The sequence below is a fragment of the Ranitomeya variabilis genome, chromosome 1 (genome assembly GCF_051348905.1).
Source record: "Ranitomeya variabilis isolate aRanVar5 chromosome 1, aRanVar5.hap1, whole genome shotgun sequence".
NCBI classification, from domain to species: domain Eukaryota; kingdom Metazoa; phylum Chordata; class Amphibia; order Anura; family Dendrobatidae; genus Ranitomeya; species Ranitomeya variabilis.
The window spans coordinates 50,924,395-50,942,177 of NC_135232.1; the positions used below are offsets into that span (position 1 = coordinate 50,924,395).

The 17,783-nt window shown below is 43.5% G+C and overlaps 1 protein-coding gene across 2 annotated transcripts in view; it reads right to left on the bottom strand.

Moving 5' to 3' along the window:
• Nucleotides 1-17,783, bottom strand: part of MYO5B (myosin VB) — a 206,601-nt gene that overhangs the window by 90,582 nt on the left and 98,236 nt on the right. For both annotated transcript variants that reach the window (XM_077283527.1, XM_077283516.1), the window contains exon 5: nucleotides 2,126-2,282. In XM_077283527.1, the coding sequence (XP_077139642.1) occupies nucleotides 2,126-2,282 (157 nt within the window). The remainder of the gene's footprint in view (nucleotides 1-2,125; nucleotides 2,283-17,783) is intronic.

Below are 17,783 nucleotides of genomic sequence, written 5' to 3' on the forward strand. Positions count from 1 at the left end.
TAGGAATCTTAAAAGGGGTTGTTCGGTAAAAACATCATCCAATCCACACTATAGGAGATAACATATTGATACGTGGGCGTCCGATCGCTGGGACCAAAGGCGATCGGCAGAATGGGAATTTTCATACTGGCTATAGAATGAAGCAGTAGTTTAGATGCTGACCGCCATTCCATTCATTTTCTATGTCTCGGGTGGAAAAAGTTGAAACGCAGCTTTCTGTAGCCCCAAAGGTAAAAAATAGAGAGGGTGGTCAAACATTCGTGCTACCGTTCCGAAGTCTCAGTGCAGGTGTCAGGGGTCAGACCTCCACTGATCACCGATTCTGATTGTAAGTAATGAAGGGATTGTCCAGTAAAAAACTAATTGACGTGGTTGTCCCCTTTAAAAAAAAAAAAAAATCATGGACTCCAGGTTCAGTTTAAAGAAAAAAAAAAGGTTTACTCACTGTCCCCAGGTCCAGCACCGAGTTCCTTACGCCACTCCGAGTGTCAGGTATTGGGTGCGGCGATTATGTCACATCGATAGCCAATCATTAGAGGAAATGCTCTGAGCAGAGCTGCTGAGATCACTGACTAGCCGCTGTGATGTCACCGTCACAGTGAATACCAGACACCGGGAGCAGCTGAGAAGGCTTGGCTCTTGACCTGAGGACGGCGAGTAAAGTGTGATTTGTGTTTTTATAACAAACTGTGCCTGTGGTCAAGATTTTCTGAATGGGCACGACTCCTTTAAGTTCATATTCATAGACAAGAGGACAAATCATCTAAAAAAGTGCTGCAAGAGACTGGACAGAACATGACTGATTGTCTTTTAAGGGGGGGGAGTGTAGTGAGCATGCTCTGTGGCATGTGCAGAAGTTACTGTGCGGTGAGAGGGAGGAGGAGGTGAGCTGTGACCTCCATCATCATCATGGATAAGTGACTGTTTCTGCATTCTCTGCCTCCAGCATTAGAATATCGACGTTGCCTTTCTGTGAAAGAATGACCAATATGTTTATTAAGTGCGGTCACATCAAATAGATTCTGGCATAATGAAATCTGCAGATTAAAAATGAGTCCAGCTGCCGATTATCTGTGCTACTCATCTGAAGAATGCCACACCTAACACTAGTTAATGCTGCCAGGATGAAGAGTTCCTGTAAACCTAATTATCTATACCTGGAACGGAACGTCATTTGTGCCGAACGTCATCCTCAGATGAGGTGGGTCGTACATCTGGCATAGGTCATAGGACAAAACAATGGCTCAGTGGTTAGCACTGTATGGTGACTCAGTGGTTAGCACTGCAGCGCTATGGTCCTTGGTTCAAATCCTACCAAGAACAACATCTGCAAGGAGTTTGTATGTTCTCCCCGTGTTTGCGTGGGTTTCCTCCGAGTTCCTCGCACATTCCAAATACATACTGATAGGGAATGTAGACTGTGAGCCCCAATGGGGACAGCGATGATGATGTATAGAAAGTGCTGCAGAATATAATAGAACTATATAAGAAAAGCAGAATAAATGAACTTCTAATCCTAAACTGACAAGTGTGTGTAGATTCAGAGGTCCTAAGATATTGCAATTATCAAAAGGGGTTTCCTCACAGAGGTCAACCCTCTTTAAAGATAACTTGATGCTGCAATCAGCTGATCTCGGCAGGTTTGGCTTTTCTTGCCGCTGGCGATCTGCAATTATTGTTGGGCAAACAGCGGACACTAAAGGTCACATTTAGCACTACATGTTGAGATGGGCAATTCGATTCTCGATGTTCTGGACTGGTCCTCCGTGGCAGCCGGTCTTCACTTTTGCATACGACACATTCTATATCATGATATCGAATGAGGACTAGTAAGCAGTAAAAGAAAGGGGCTGCCACAGTGGACCAGATCTAATGCTGGACCAGGACAGCGCAAATCAAGTCGCTCATTTCCAAAAACACGCATTACCAAACAGCCGTCTGTGCCATAAAATAGGCGCCCAGTCCTGTCCTCCGTGGCCGCCGGATCTTAATCTGACTTCACAGTGATTCACGTTCTACAACATTTACTATTTATCTTTAACCGCATAAGCAAGACAACCACAAATAAATGTGAACATGCTTTTATAGGTAACGTCTGGAAGTAGGCATGGGTTTGAAGCCTCACCTCCATAATGGGACTGGACGCCAGGACTTTCTCCTCCACATTCGTTTCGCTGGCGGAACCCCCGACGGTGGCAAAGAACCTCATGGCATACTTGGCGGACACAGTCTTTCCAGCTCCAGACTCTCCACTTACAATGATGGACTGGTTCTTCTCATCCCTGGACAATATAAGAAAAGGAATGCAGACTTAATGAATTTACATGTTATAATATTATAGTGGCTGAAATTTTGGGGATATTTGGTTTTGACAGACACAAATTTTGGTTTTCGCAATTTGCTGCTTCTGTGTTTTTAGACCTTTTAGGTCAGATGTTTCATAATTTTTTTTCACTTTCGCATCGTTTATATAAAGAATCGATATTTACAGTGTTGCCCCTTATTTCTGCAGACTTCTGCCCTTCATCCCGGCAGTTGGATATTGGCTTGTGGGCCAAATCCTGCTTGATGCCCATTCTCATCTCATCAGTGCTTGGAGTATATCACAAATTGTCAATGGGATCGAGATCCGGGAAGTTTCCAAACCATGGACCCAAAAATGTGAATGCTTTGCTCACTGAGCCACTTAGTTATCACTTTTGCCTTCATCATGCAGGAAAAAGTATCGTCATCACCATATTGTTCCTGGATGGTTGGGAGAAGGTGCTTTTGGAGGACGTTTAGATCTTATTCATGGCAGTGTTCTTAGGCAAAATTGTCAGCGAACCCCCTCCATGGATGAAAAGCCCCCACACATAATAAATTAATAATTTTATTCCTATAACGCCAACATATTCCGCAGCACTTTACATTTCATAGGGGACTTGTACATAAAATAGACATCAAAGAATAACACATAACTCAGATACCAGGAGGGGTGAAGTTCCTGCTGACAAGTTTACAATTTTTGAGGAAATGGTAAAGAGTGCTTGTATTATACGGTCCAGCCATCAGAATAATAAATAGGGTATTATTCACATAATGCTGCATGAAAAGGTCACCAGACAGTGTGTGCACAAGTACAGACACAGAGGGCTAATAAGTGCATGGAGGGTGTATAAACAGATGCAACGAGGGCCAGATTCAGAAGAAAAATTTGGAAAGCAAAATGGGAATAATTGAGGTGAGGCAATAGGTATTAAACAAATTGTCCTGGGTAGTGCATTTCAGAGAATTGGAGCAACACCAGAGGAGTCGTGGAGATGGGAGGTTTGGACTATAGAAGATGTCATTAGCAGAACGGAGGGCACGGTAGGGTAGTAGACAGACGATGGAGGAGATGTAGGGGGGGCACTGAACCGTGGAGCGCTTTGTGCGTGAGAGTGATATGTTAATGTTGGACTCTGTGACGGATATGCAACCAGTGCAATGACTGGCACAGGGTGGAGGCATTAGTGTAGCGGTTGGAGAGGAATATGATCCTGGCTGATGCATTCAGGATGAATTGCAGGGGAAAGAGTTTAGGGAGAGTGAGACTGTTCAGTAGAGAGTTGTAATAGTCCAGGTGAGATTGAATAAGTGCGACAGTAAGAGTTTTTACAGAGTCAAAGGTAAGAAAAGTTTAAATTCTAGAGATGTTTTTGAGGTGTGAGTGACATGAGTGAGCGAGTGATTGGTTGTAGGGAGTGAAGGAAGGACCGGAGTTAAGTATAACCCCAAGACAGCTCGCATGCTGCAGGGGAGTAATGGTAGATGTGTTAACAGGTACGCGGATGCAACAGCGCAGACAATGAGGAGACAGTTGTACTTAAACCAACAACTATTTATTTGATTAATGCAATCAACGAGGTGCCTTCAATATCAGGGGATAGTGCAAACAGTGAAAATGAAACTAGCTTTGTTACAAAAAGAATACTGTAATTGTGATAGTGACACAATGTTGTTTACACTACCGTTATATTATTATCATTAAATAACTTATCATCAGTGATGTCTCAGGTCTAATACCCCAACCTAAAAGGGCGTCACTGTCACTACCGGGCCCGTCACATTCGTCACTCTCTAAGGAACACAAAACATCACACAGGCCCTAACCAGAGTCAATGATACTGCCCTCTAGGCCACAAGTTCCAGGTTTTTCGAGTTACTCGTACACTCGTCACACTGGCCGCCTACGTTCCCTGAAGTACGACTCAGGTGACCATTTTGTACCATACGTCTACACTGGAAGTGACGGCTCACACGGACGTCCCTCTGCTGCGGCCTAGTTGTTTTTCTCTCTGCCCTGGTTCTGCTCGCTCAGCTCTCCCGGCTCTGGTCTCTCTCGGGTCTTTCCTTGGATTTGGTGTCTCGTAATGGAAGCTCAAAAACAGCTTGCTGAACCGCACGTCTGTCCTACAGGTTCGGGCGCCAACTCCTTCCCTTCACTGCCTTTCCTGGGTCTTTTATAATTACTGACGGAGCCACAGCTATCACCTGACCTGGTGTCTCCTTCAATCTCTTCACCTGGGGAAAATGCACTTCCCTCGAGTTCCTACAACAGAACGGAGAATAGTGAGGAGGAGTTGGTGATCCAAAGTGTTGAAGGGGGTCCCTTCTGAGGAAGATACAAGATCGAAACGCGCGTTAAGGGGTTCGCTGGACGTGTTCCTATATAGGGTAATTATATCAACTCTGGGTTTCTATATTGAATACCATCATCTCTATACCTGGCTACCTCGAGTTTATGGTGCGCACATTACTATTGTTGCTAAGTTTACTATACTAAGTGAGTGATCTTTGTTATTATTATGCATTACCATAGATATTTAAATACCCTGTATTTGCACAATTAATTTTACCGTCTATGCACTATGCACTTTACTCTTGCATTTGATTTTGTTTATATTTCTGGTTACACGATTACTTTAGGATGAGCCATACTTTACATTGCCCTATTTTAAGCACAAATTTATAAACTTCATGTCCAGCGTTGTGCGTTTTTCCATCACCTGTATGGTTTACTTGCATCTCCAAAAATAATTTTTTAATTGCTCTTAACGTTTCTGCAACTGAATAAAAATTATTTTATAATTGAAATGATTTGTGTTGGAAGATTTTGTTAGCTCTTACGTTTTGCCGATTCCCATGCGGTCCTCCGTATGTATTCCGGGGCTATTCATTATTGTTTTGTCCCTGTATGTATTCTCTGTACCGTGATCGCTGTGCTTATTACCGGTGTACTGTGACATTTATTATCCCCATACTGTAACATCCCCATTTATTATTTACTAGATTGTGGCCCGATTCTAACGCATCGGGTATTCTAGAATATGCAAGTCCCCGTAGTATATGGACAATGATGATTCCAGAATTCGCGGCAGACTCTGCCCGTCGCTGATTGGTCGAGGCAACCTTTATGACATCATCGTTGCCATGGCAACCATTATGACATCTACTGTTGTGAACTCTGTTCTTGGGCTCCCTCTTGTGGTCACAAGTGGTACTGAGTGAGTGCTATCTTTGGGCTCCCTCTGGTGGCTCTTTTTGTCATTCTGCGGGTCTGTGGCTGGGATCAGCTGTCTCGTCATCTGCTAGTTGGTTCCCTATTTAGCTCACCTGGACTTTCAGTTGTTGCCTGCTGTCAATGTATTCAGTGCTATTCTGATCCCTCCTGACTACATTCGTTATCAGTCTCTCCAAGAGAAGCTAAGTTTCTGTTTGTTCATATTTTGCTCATCTGCGTTCTATATGTTTCTTTGTTTATGATGAGTTCTGTCCAGCTTGCTAATATGTGATTCCTCGCTTGCTGGTAGCTCTAGGGGGCTGAGTTTCTCCCCTCACACCGTTAGTTGTTGTGGGGGTTCTTGTACTCAGCGTGGATTTTTGCATAGGGTTTTTTACTGACCGCACAGTTTCCTATCTATCTTCTGCTATCTAGTGATTAGCGGGCCTCATTTGCTAAATCTGTTTCATTTCTACATTTGTATTTTCCCCTTAACTCACCGTTATTATTTGTGGGGGGCTTTCTATATCTTTGGGGTATTTTCTCTGAGGCAAGTGAGGTCTTGCTTTCTCTCTTTAGGGGTAGCTAGTTTCTCAGGCCGTGAAGAGACGTCTAGGATTTCAGGAAACGTTCCACGGCTACTTTTAGTGTGTATTGGATAGGATCAGGATTGCGGTCAGTCCAGTTACCACCTCCCTAGAGCTCGTTCTATGTTCAGTTACTTAGCTGGTTAGATCTGCGATCCTCAGCCACTAAGGGTCATAACAGTACAGCAGGCCTAAAAGTGTTTAATGCATCGCAGAAGCGGGATAGGAGAAGTCCGGAGTGCTTTTTTTTTTTTTTCCCTTCGCTGCAGTTTGTCCAGCTTCTCTCTTCCCCTTAATCTCTGGGTGGCTCTGAGTTCAGCTGCAGACATGGATATTCAGAGTCTGACTTCTAGTATGGATCATCTTGCTGCAAGGGTTCAAAGCATTCAGGATTTTGTTGTTCACAGTCCTATGTCAGAGCCAAAAATTCCCATTCCTGAGTTATTTTCTGGAGATAGATCTAGGTTTCTGAATTTTAAGAATAATTGTAAATTATTTCTTTCTTTGAGACCTCGTTCCTCTGGTGATTCCGCTCAGCAAGTTAAAATAATTATCTCCTTATTACGTGGTGACCCTCAAGATTGGGCATTCTCCCTGGCGCCAGGAGACCCTGCATTGCTGAATGTGGATGCGTTTTTTCTGGCGCATGGAGTGCTTTATGAGGAACCTAATCTTGAGAACCAGGCAGAAAAGGCTTTACTGGCTCTTTTTCAGGGTCAGGATGAAGCAGAGGTGTATTGTCAAAAATGTAGGAAATGGTCGGTGCTTACTCAATGGAATGAGTGTGCTTTGGCTGCAAATTTCAGAAAAGGTCTTTTTGAAGCCATTAAGAATGTCATGGTGGGATTCCCCACGCCTGCAGATCTGAATGAGTCAATGGCTTTGGCCATTCAGATTGATCGGCGTTTGCGGGAGTGCAAATCTGCGTACCATCTGCCGGTGTTTTCTGAACAGAAACCTGAGTCTATGCAATGTGACAGAATTCTGACCAGAATTGAACGGCAAAATCATAGACGTCAAAATGGGTTGTGCTTTTACTGTGGTGATTCTGCTCATGTTATCTCAGCATGCTCTAAGCGCTTAAAAAAAAAAATCGCTGAATCGGTCACCGTTGGTACTATACAGCCTAAATTCATTTTGTCTGTGACTTTAATTTGCTCTCTGTCATCCTACTCGGTTATGGCTTTTGTGGATTCAGGTGCTGCCCTGAATCTGATGGATTTGTCATTTGCCAGGCGCTGTGGTTTTGTTTTGGAGCCTTTAAAAATCCCTATTCCACTTAGGGGAATTGATGCTACACCATTGGCTAAGAATAAACCTCAGTACTGGACTCAAGTAACCATGTGCATGGCTCCTGTACATCAGGAGGCGATTCGTTTTCTTGTGCTGCATAATTTGCATGATGTTGTCGTGTTGGGTCTGCCATGGTTGCAGATTCACAATCCAGTCCTGGATTGGAAAGCTATGTCTGTGTCAAGTTGGGGTTGCCAGGGAGTTCATGGCGACGCACCTTTGGTGTCGATTGCTTCTTCCACTCCTTCTGAAGTCCCTGAGTTTTTGTCGGACTACCAGGATGTATTTGATGAGCCCAGATCCAGTGTTCTACCTCCTCATAGGGATTGTGATTGTGCTATAAATTTGATTCCTGGTAGTAAGTTCCCTAAGGGACGACTTTTTAATTTGTCTGTGCCTGAGCATGCCGCTATGCGGAGTTATATAAAGGAGTCTATGGAGAAGGGACATATTCGCCCGTCCTCCTCCCCTCTTGGTGCAGGATTCTTTTTTGTGGCCAAGAAGGATGGTTCTCTGAGACCTTGTATTGATTATCGCCTTCTAAATAAAATCACGGTCAAATTTCAGTATCCTTTGCCATTACTGTCTGATCTGTTTGCTCGGATTAGGGGGTCTAGTTGGTTCACCAAGATAGATCTTCGTGGTGCGTATAACCTTGTGCGTATTAAGCAGGGTGATGAATGGAAAACTGCATTTAATACGCCCGAAGGCCATTTTGAGTACTTGGTGATGCCTTTTGGACTGTCTAATGCTCCTTCTGTGTTTCAGTCCTTCATGCATGACATCTTCCGAGAATATCTGGATAAATTTATGATTGTGTATCTGGATGACATTTTGGTCTTTTCTGATGATTGGGAGTCCCATGTGAAGCAGGTCAGGATGGTATTTCAGGTCCTGCGTGCCAATGCCTTATTTGTGAAGGGCTCAAATTGTCTCTTCGGAGTCCAGAAGGTTTCCTTTTTGGGTTTTATTTTTTCTCCTTCTACTATTGAGATGGACCCAGTCAAGGTCCAGGCTATTCATGACTGGACTCAGCCTTCATCTGTTAAGAGTCTTCAGAAGTTCTTGGGTTTTGCTAATTTTTACCGTTGCTTCATCGCTAATTTTTCTGGCGTGGTTAAGCCCTTGACGGATTTGACCAAGAAGGGTTCTGATGTGACTAATTGGTCTCCTGCGGCCGTGGAGGCCTTTCGGGAGCTGAAGCGCCGGTTTTCTTCGGCTCCAGTCTTATGTCAGCCAGATATCTCTCTTCCTTTTCAGGTCGAGGTTGATGCTTCTGAGATTGGAGCAGGGGCTGTTTTGTCGCAGAGAAGCTCTGATGGCTCTGTGATGAAGCCTTGTGCTTTCTTTTCGAGGAAGTTTTCGCCTGCGGAGCGGAATTATGATGTTGGTAATCGGGAGTTGTTGGCAATGAAGTGGGCATTTGAGGAGTGGCGACATTGGCTCGAGGGGGCTAAGCATCGTGTGGTGGTCTTGACTGATCACAAAAATCTGATTTATCTCGAGTCTGCCAAGCGGCTGAATCCTAGACAGGCTCGTTGGTCGTTGTTTTTCTCCCGTTTCGATTTCGTGGCCTCGTACCTGCCTGGTTCGAAGAACGTGAAGGCTGATGCTCTTTCTAGGAGTTTTGTGCCTGACTCTCCTGGAGTTTCAGAGCCGGCTGGTATCCTCAGAGAGGGAGTGATTTTGTCAGCCATTTCCCCAGATTTGCGACGAGTGCTGCAGGAATTTCAGGTGGATAGACCTGACCGTTGTCCACCAGAGAGACTGTTTGTCCCAGATAGATGGACCAGCAGAGTTATTTCCGAGGTTCATTCTTCGGTGTTAGTGGGTCATCCTGGGATTTTTGGTACCAGAGATTTGGTGGCTAGGTCCTTCTGGTGGCCATCCTTGTCGCGGGATGTGCGTTCCTTTGTGCAGTCCTGTGGGATTTGTGCTCGGGCTAAGCCTTGCTGTTCTCGTGCCAGTGGATTGCTTTTGCCTTTGCCTGTCCCGAAGAGGCCTTGGACGCACATTTCCATGGATTTTATTTCGGATCTTCCAGTCTCTCAGAGAATGTCTGTCATCTGGGTGGTGTGTGATCGTTTTTCTAAAATGGTCCATTTGGTGCCCTTGCCTAAGTTGCCTTCCTCCTCCGATTTGGTTCCTCTGTTTTTTCAGAATGTGGTTCGTTTGCACGGCATCCCGGAAAACATTGTGTCTGACAGAGGATCCCAGTTTGTGTCCAGATTTTGGCGGACCTTCTGTGCTAAGATGAGCATTGATTTGTCTTTTTCGTCGGCCTTCCATCCTCAGACGAATGGCCAAACCGAGCGAACTAATCAGACCTTGGAAACTTATTTGAGATGTTTTGTTTCTGCTGATCAGGATGATTGGGTTACTTTTTTACCATTGGCCGAGTTTGCCCTTAATAATCGGGCTAGTTCTGCTACCTTGGTTTCGCCGTTTTTTTGTAATTCTGGTTTTCATCCTCGTTTTTCCTCGGGTCAAGTGGAGTCTTCTGACTGTCCTGGGGTGGATTCTGTGGTGGATAGGTTGCAGCAGATTTGGAACCATGTGGTGGACAATTTGAAGTTGTCACAGGAGAAGGCTCAGCGCTTTGCCAACCGCCGTCGCTGTGTGGGTCCCCGACTTTGTGTTGGGGATTTGGTGTGGCTGTCCTCTCGTTATGTTCCTATGAAGGTCTCCTCTCCTAAGTTCAAGCCTCGTTTCATCGGTCCTTATAAGATTTTGGAAATCCTTAACCCTGTGTCATTTCGTTTGGACCTCCCAGCATCGTTTGCCATTCATAATGTGTTCCATAGCTCTTTGTTGTGGAGGTATGTGGTGCCCGTGGTTCCTTCTGTTGAGCCTCCTGCTCCGGTGCTGGTTGAGGGAGAATTGGAGTATGTGGTGGAGAAGATCTTGGATTCTCGTATTTCAAGACGGAGGCTTCAGTATTTGGTTAAGTGGAAGGGCTATGGTCAGGAGGATAATTCCTGGGTGGTCGCCTCTGATGTTCATGCGGCCGATTTGGTTCATGCCTTCCATGTGGCTCATCCTGATCGCCCTGGGGGTATTGATGAGGGTTCGGTGACCCCTCCTCAAGGGGGGGGGTACTGTTGTGAACTCTGTTCTTGGGTTCCCTCTTGTGGTCACAAGTGGTACTGAGTGAGTGCTGTCTTTGGGCTCCCTCTGGTGGCTCTTTTTGTCATTCTGCGGGTCTGTGGCTGGGATCAGCTGTCTCGTCATCTGCTAGTTGGTTCCCTATTTAGCTCACCTGGACTTTCACTTGTTGCCTGCTGTCAATGTATTCAGTGCTATTCTGATCCCTCCTGACTACATTCGTTATCAGTCTCTCCAAGAGAAGCTAAGTTTCTGTTTGTTCATATTTTGCTCATCTGCGTTCTATATGTTTCTTTGTTTATGATGAGTTCTGTCCAGCTTGCTAATATGTGATTCCTCGCTTGCTGGTAGCTCTAGGGGGCTGAGTTTCTCCCCTCACACCGTTAGTTGGTGTGGGGGTTCTTGTACTCTCAGCGTGGATTTTTTGCATAGGGTTTTTTACTGACCGCACAGTTTCCTATCTATCTTCTGCTATCTAGTGATTAGCGGGCCTCATTTGCTAAATCTGTTTCATTTCTACGTTTGTATTTTCCCCTTAACTCACCGTTATTATTTGTGGGGGGCTTTCTATATCTTTGGTGTATTTTCTCTGAGGCAAGTGAGGCCTTGCTTTCTCTCTTTAGGGGTAGTCAGTTTCTCAGGCCGTGAAGAGACGTCTAGGATTTCAGGAAACGTTCCACGGCTACTTTTAGTGTGTATTGGATAGGATCAGGATTGCGGTCAGTCCAGTTACCACCTCCCTAGAGCTCGTTCTATGTTCAGTTACTTAGCTGGTTAGATCTGCGATCCTCAGCCACTAAGGGTCATAACAATCTACGTCGATACGGTGCCCGTCGCTGATTGGTCGAGGCCGCTAGGCCTCGACCAATCAGAGACGCGGGATTTCCAGGACAGACAGACAGACAGAAAGAAAAACCCTTAGACAATTATATATATAGATGTACTATGACATCACTGTTTATTATCCCTGTACTATGACATCACTGTGTATTATCTCTGTTCTGTGACATCATTGTGTATTATCCCTCTACTGTGACATAATTGTGTATTATCCCTCTACTGTGACATCACTGTGTATTAACCCTGTACTGTGACATCACTGTGTTGATTATCCCTGTACTGTGACATCACTGTTTATTATCCCTGTACTGTGACATCACTGTTTATTATCACTGTACTGTGACATCACTGTTTATTATCTCTGTACTTTGACATCACTGTGTTTATTATCCCTGTTCTGTGACATCACTTTATTATCTCTGTACTGTCACGTCTCTGTGTATTATCTCTGTACTGTGACATCACTGTGTATTATCCCTGTACTGTGACATCACTGTGTATTATCCCTGTACTGTGACATCACTGTGTATTATCCCTGTACTGTGACATCACTGTTTATTATCCCTGTACTGTGACATCACTGTGTTGATTATCCCTGTACTGTGACATCACTGTGTATTATCCCTGTACTGTGACATCACTGTGTATTATCTCTGTACTGTGACATCACTGTGTTGATTATCCCTGTACTGTGACATCACTGTTTATTATCCCTGTACTGTGACATCACTGTTTATTATCTCTGTACTTTGACATCACTGTGTTGATTATCCCTGTACTGTGACATCACTGTTTATTATCCCTGTTCTGTGACATCACTTTATTATCTCTGTACTGTCACGTCTCTGTGTATTATCTCTGTACTGTGACATCACTGTGTATTATCCCTGTACTGTGACATCACTGTGTATTCTCTCTGTACTGTGACATCACTGTGTATTATCTCTGTTCTGTGACATCACCCTGTATAATCAGAACTTCCCACTCCCGTCTCCAAGACTTTACACGTGCTGCGCCAATTCTTTGGAATGCACTACCTAGGTTAATACGATTAATCCCCAATCCCCACAGTTTTAAGCGTGCCCTAAAAACGCATTTGTTCAGACTGGCATACCGCCTCAACGCATTAACCTAACTATCCCTGTGTGGCCCATTAAAAAAAACAGAACAACAAAAAAAAAACACAATCCGGTTCCTCGCATCGTGTTCTCATACACTTTATGCAGTCAATAGCCTCTGTGTCTGTACTGCTACATACTTAGGCTGTTAACTGGTTCATGCAGCTTTACATGCACACCCGAGCCTTACACTATGCCTGGTCCAAATAACTAAAGCAATTGTTACCATCCACCTCTCGTGTCTCCCCTTTTCCTCATAGTTTGTAAGCTTGCGAGCAGGGCCCTCATTCCTCCTGGTATCTATTTTGAACTGTGATTTCTGTTATGCTGTAATGTCTATTGTCTGTACAAGTCGGAAAACTAAACAAGAACTAATTTAAACAATATCTTTATTTCAAAACTAGGATAAACAAACCAACACAACCCCTTAAAAAACCCTTCTATATAAGACAGGGTTAACTAACTGGCCTGTATGTACGTGGGCAGAGAGGAGTGGGATACCTGTCTGAGATCTGACACCTACACGTCGCTAGAGTACCCCCTACCTATCTGCGGAGGTTGGCACCCTCTTGGACGCAATATGGCGCCCCCGCTCCTCGACGGCTGACCCTCAATGCCCTGTGGATCCCTAGTAAACAATTGTTCGTGGACACCTCACATTTGCCCACACCTAGGGCCCAAACTTAATAAAACAGATGCCAGATGAGATTTTCACCAAAGTGCCACAATGACAAACAAACACACTGCCTCTCAAGGCTCAGTTGGATAACATATGGCACACCTAGCCGTCTGCTCTAAGCCTCCTTCACTGGCTATTACACCCTTATACGTCCCTGCCCGGACTGCCCTGCCTGACAGCGGAGGTTGGCACCCTCTTGAACGCAAAATGGCGCCCCCGCTCCTCGGCGGCTGTCCCTTGGATGCCCTAGGCAAGTCCCTACAGATAATTGAACCTGCTAAAGGAAAGTGCCTATGGGGCTGTACTAGTGGGCTACAATATAGGCATAAGGCAGTGTCAAAAAATGCACAGTGAGTCAGACCCAGTATCCATATGACATATCGACCGTTTGTGAATTTATCACAGAAAACAAAGGAGATACAATACTCTCTATATACTAAAGGCACATAAATACAATATCAATATTAGCTTAGAGTGTATACATGGTGAAAAAATCAAAGAAATAAATAGTTAAAAGTCTGGTGCACTTATCTGTGCCCAGATCTTGCCTCTACGCGTTTCCCCCCCATGATATGGTTCCTCAGGAGGCACATGGGAAAAAGAACCGTGTGTTACAACATCGGTGATATGCTGTGCCTGGTTGCAGGTCTGTACAAGTCCCCTCTATAAGTTGTAAAGCGCTGCGGAATATGTTGGCGCTATATGAATAAAAATTATTATTATTATCACTGTGTATTATCTCTGTTCTGTGACATCACTGTGTATTATCTCTGTTCTGTGACATCACTGTGTATTATCCCTGTGCTGTGACATCTCTGTGTATTATCCCTGTACTGTGACATCACTGTGTTTATTATCCCTGTACTGTGACATCACTGTGTTTATTATCCCTGTATACTGTGACATCACTGTGTGTATTATCCCTGTACTGTGACATCACTGTGTTTATTATCCCTGTATACTGTGACATCACTGTGTTTATTATCCTTGTACTGTGACATCACTGTGTTTATTATCCTTGTACTGTGACATCACTGTGTTTATTATCCCTGTATACTGTGACATCACTGTGTGTATTATCCCTGTACTGTGACATCATTGAGTGTATTATCCCTGTACTGTGACATCACTGTTTATTATCCCTGTGCTGTGACATCACTGTTTATTATCTCTGTACCGTGACATCGCTGTGTTTATTATCCCTGTACTGTGACATCACTGTGTGTATTATCCCTGTACTGTGACATCACTGTGTGTATTATCCCTGTACTGTGACATCACTGTGTTTATTATCCCTGTACTGTGACATCACTGTGTGTATTATCCCTGTACTGTGACATCACTGTGTTTATTATCCCTGTACTGTGACATCACTGTGTTTATTATCCTTGTACTGTGACATCACTGTGTTTATTATCCCTGTATACTGTGACATCACTGTGTGTATTATCCCTGTACTGTGACATCACTGTGTTTATTATCCCTGTACTGTGACATCACTGTGTTTATTATCCTTGTACTGTGACATCACTGTGTTTATTATCCCTGTATACTGTGACATCACTGTGTGTATTATCCCTGTACTGTGACATCGCTGTGTTTATTATCCGTACTGTGACATCACTGTGTGTATTATCCCTGTACTGTGACATCACTGTGTGTATTATCCCTGTACTGTGACATCACTGTGTTTATTATCCCTGTACTGTGACATCACTGTGTGTATTATCCCTGTACTGTGACATCACTGTGTTTATTATCCCTGTACTGTGACATCACTGTGTTTATTATCCTTGTACTGTGACATCACTGTGTTTATTATCCCTGTATACTGTGACATCACTGTGTGTATTATCCCTGTACTGTGACATCACTGTGTTTATTATCCCTGTACTGTGACATCACTGTGTTTATTATCCTTGTACTGTGACATCACTGTGTTTATTATCCCTGTATACTGTGACATCACTGTGTGTATTATCCCTGTACTGTGACATCACTGTGTGTATTATCCCTGTACTGTGACATCACTGTGTTTATTATCCATATATACTGTGACATCACTGTGTTTATTATCCCTGTGCTGTATGACATCACTGTGTGTATTATCTCTGTACTGTGACATCGCTGTGTATTATCCCTGTACTGTGACATCACTGTTTATTATCTCTGTACCGTGACATCACTGTGTGTATTATCCCTGTACTGTGACATCACTGTGTTTATTATCCATGTATACTGTGACATCACTGTGTTTATTATCCCTGTGCTGTATGACATCACTGTGTGTATTATCTCTGTACTGTGACATCGCTGTGTATTATCCCTGTACTGTGACATCACTGTGTGTATTATCCCTGTACTGTGACATCACTGTGTTTATTATCCCTGTACTGTGACATCACTGTGTTTATTATCCTTGTACTGTGACATCACTGTGTGTATTATCCCTGTACTGTGACATCACTGTGTTTATTATCCCTGTACTGTGACATCACTGTGTTTATTATCCTTGTACTGTGACATCACTGTGTTTATTATCCCTGTATACTGTGACATCACTGTGTGTATTATCCCTGTACTGTGACATCACTGTGTGTATTATCCCTGTACTGTGACATCGCTGTGTATTATCTCTGTACTGTGACATCGCTGTGTATTATCCCTGTACTGTGACATCGCTGTGTATTATCCCTGTACTGTGACATCACTGTGTTTATTATCCCTGTGCTGTTTGACATCACTGTGTGTATTATCTCTGTACTGTGACATCGCTGTGTATTATCCCTGTACTGTGACATCACTGTTTATTATCTCTGTACCGTGACATCGCTGTGTTTATTATCCCTGTACTGTGACATCACTGTGTGTATTATCCCTGTACTGTGAAATCACTGTGTGTATTATCCCTGTACTGTGACATCACTGTGTGTATTATCCCTGTACTGTGACATCACTGTGTTTATTATCCTTGTACTGTGACATCACTGTGTTTATTATCCCTGTATACTGTGACATCACTGTGTGTATTATCCCTGTACTGTGACATCACTGTGTGTATTATCCCTGTACTGTGACATCACTGTGTTTATTATCCATATATACTGTGACATCACTGTGTTTATTATCCCTGTGCTGTATGACATCACTGTGTGTATTATCTCTGTACTGTGACATCGCTGTGTATTATCCCTGTACTGTGACATCACTGTGTTTATTATCCTTGTACTGTGACATCACTGTGTTTATTATCCCTGTATACTGTGACATCACTGTGTGTATTATCCCTGTACTGTGACATCACTGTGTTTATTATCCCTGTACTGTGACATCACTGTGTTTATTATCCTTGTACTGTGACATCACTGTGTGTATTATCCCTGTACTGTGACATCACTGTGTGTATTATCCCTGTACTGTGACATCACTGTGTATTATCCCTGTGCTGTATGACATCACTGTGTGTATTATCTCTGTACTGTGACATCGCTGTGTATTATCCCTGTACTGTGACATCACTGTTTATTATCTCTGTACTGTGACATCGCTGTGTTTATCCCTGTACTGTGACATCACTGTGTGTATTATCCCTGTACTGTGACATCACTGTGTGTATTATCCCTGTATACTGTGACATCACTGTTTATTATCCCTGTACTGTGACATCACTGTGTTTATTATCCTTGTACTGTGACATCACTGTGTTTATTATCCCTGTATACTGTGACATCACTGTGTGTATTATCCCTGTACTGTGACATCACTGTGTGTATTATCCCTGTACTGTGACATCACTGTGTTTATTATCCATGTATACTGTGACATCACTGTGTTTATTATCCCTGTGCTGTATGACATCACTGTATTATCTCTGTACTGTGACATCGCTGTGTATTATCCCTGTACTGTGACATCACTGTTTATTATCCCTGTGCTGTGACATCACTGTGTGTATTATCCCTGTACTGTGACATCACTGTGTTTATTATCCTTGTACTGTGACATCACTGTGTTTATTATCCCTGTATACTGTGACATCACTGTGTGTATTATCCCTGTACTGTGACATCACTGCGTTTATTATCCCTGTGCTGTGACATCCCTGTGTGTATTATCCCTGTACTGTGACATCACTGTGTATTATCCCTGTACTGTGACATCACTGTGTATTATCCCTGTACTGTGACATCACTGTGTATTATCTCTGTACTGTGACATCACTGCGTTTATTATCCCTGTGCTGTGACATCACTGTGTGTATTATCCCTGTACTGTGGCATCACTGTGTATTATCCCTGTACTGTGACATCACTGTTTATTATCCCTGTACTGTGACATCACTGTGTTTATTATCCCTGTACTGTGACATCACTGTGTTTATTATCCCTGTGCTGTATGACATCACTGTGTGTATTATCTCTGTACTGTGACATCGCTGTGTATTATCCCTGTACTGTGACATCACTGTTTATTATCCCTGTGCTGTATGACATCACTGTGTGTATTATCCCTGTACTGTGACATCACTGTGTTTATTATCCCTGTGCTGTATGACATCACTGTGTGTATTATCTCTGTACTGTGACATCACTGTGTGTATTATCCCTGTACTGTGACATCACTGTGTTTATTAACCC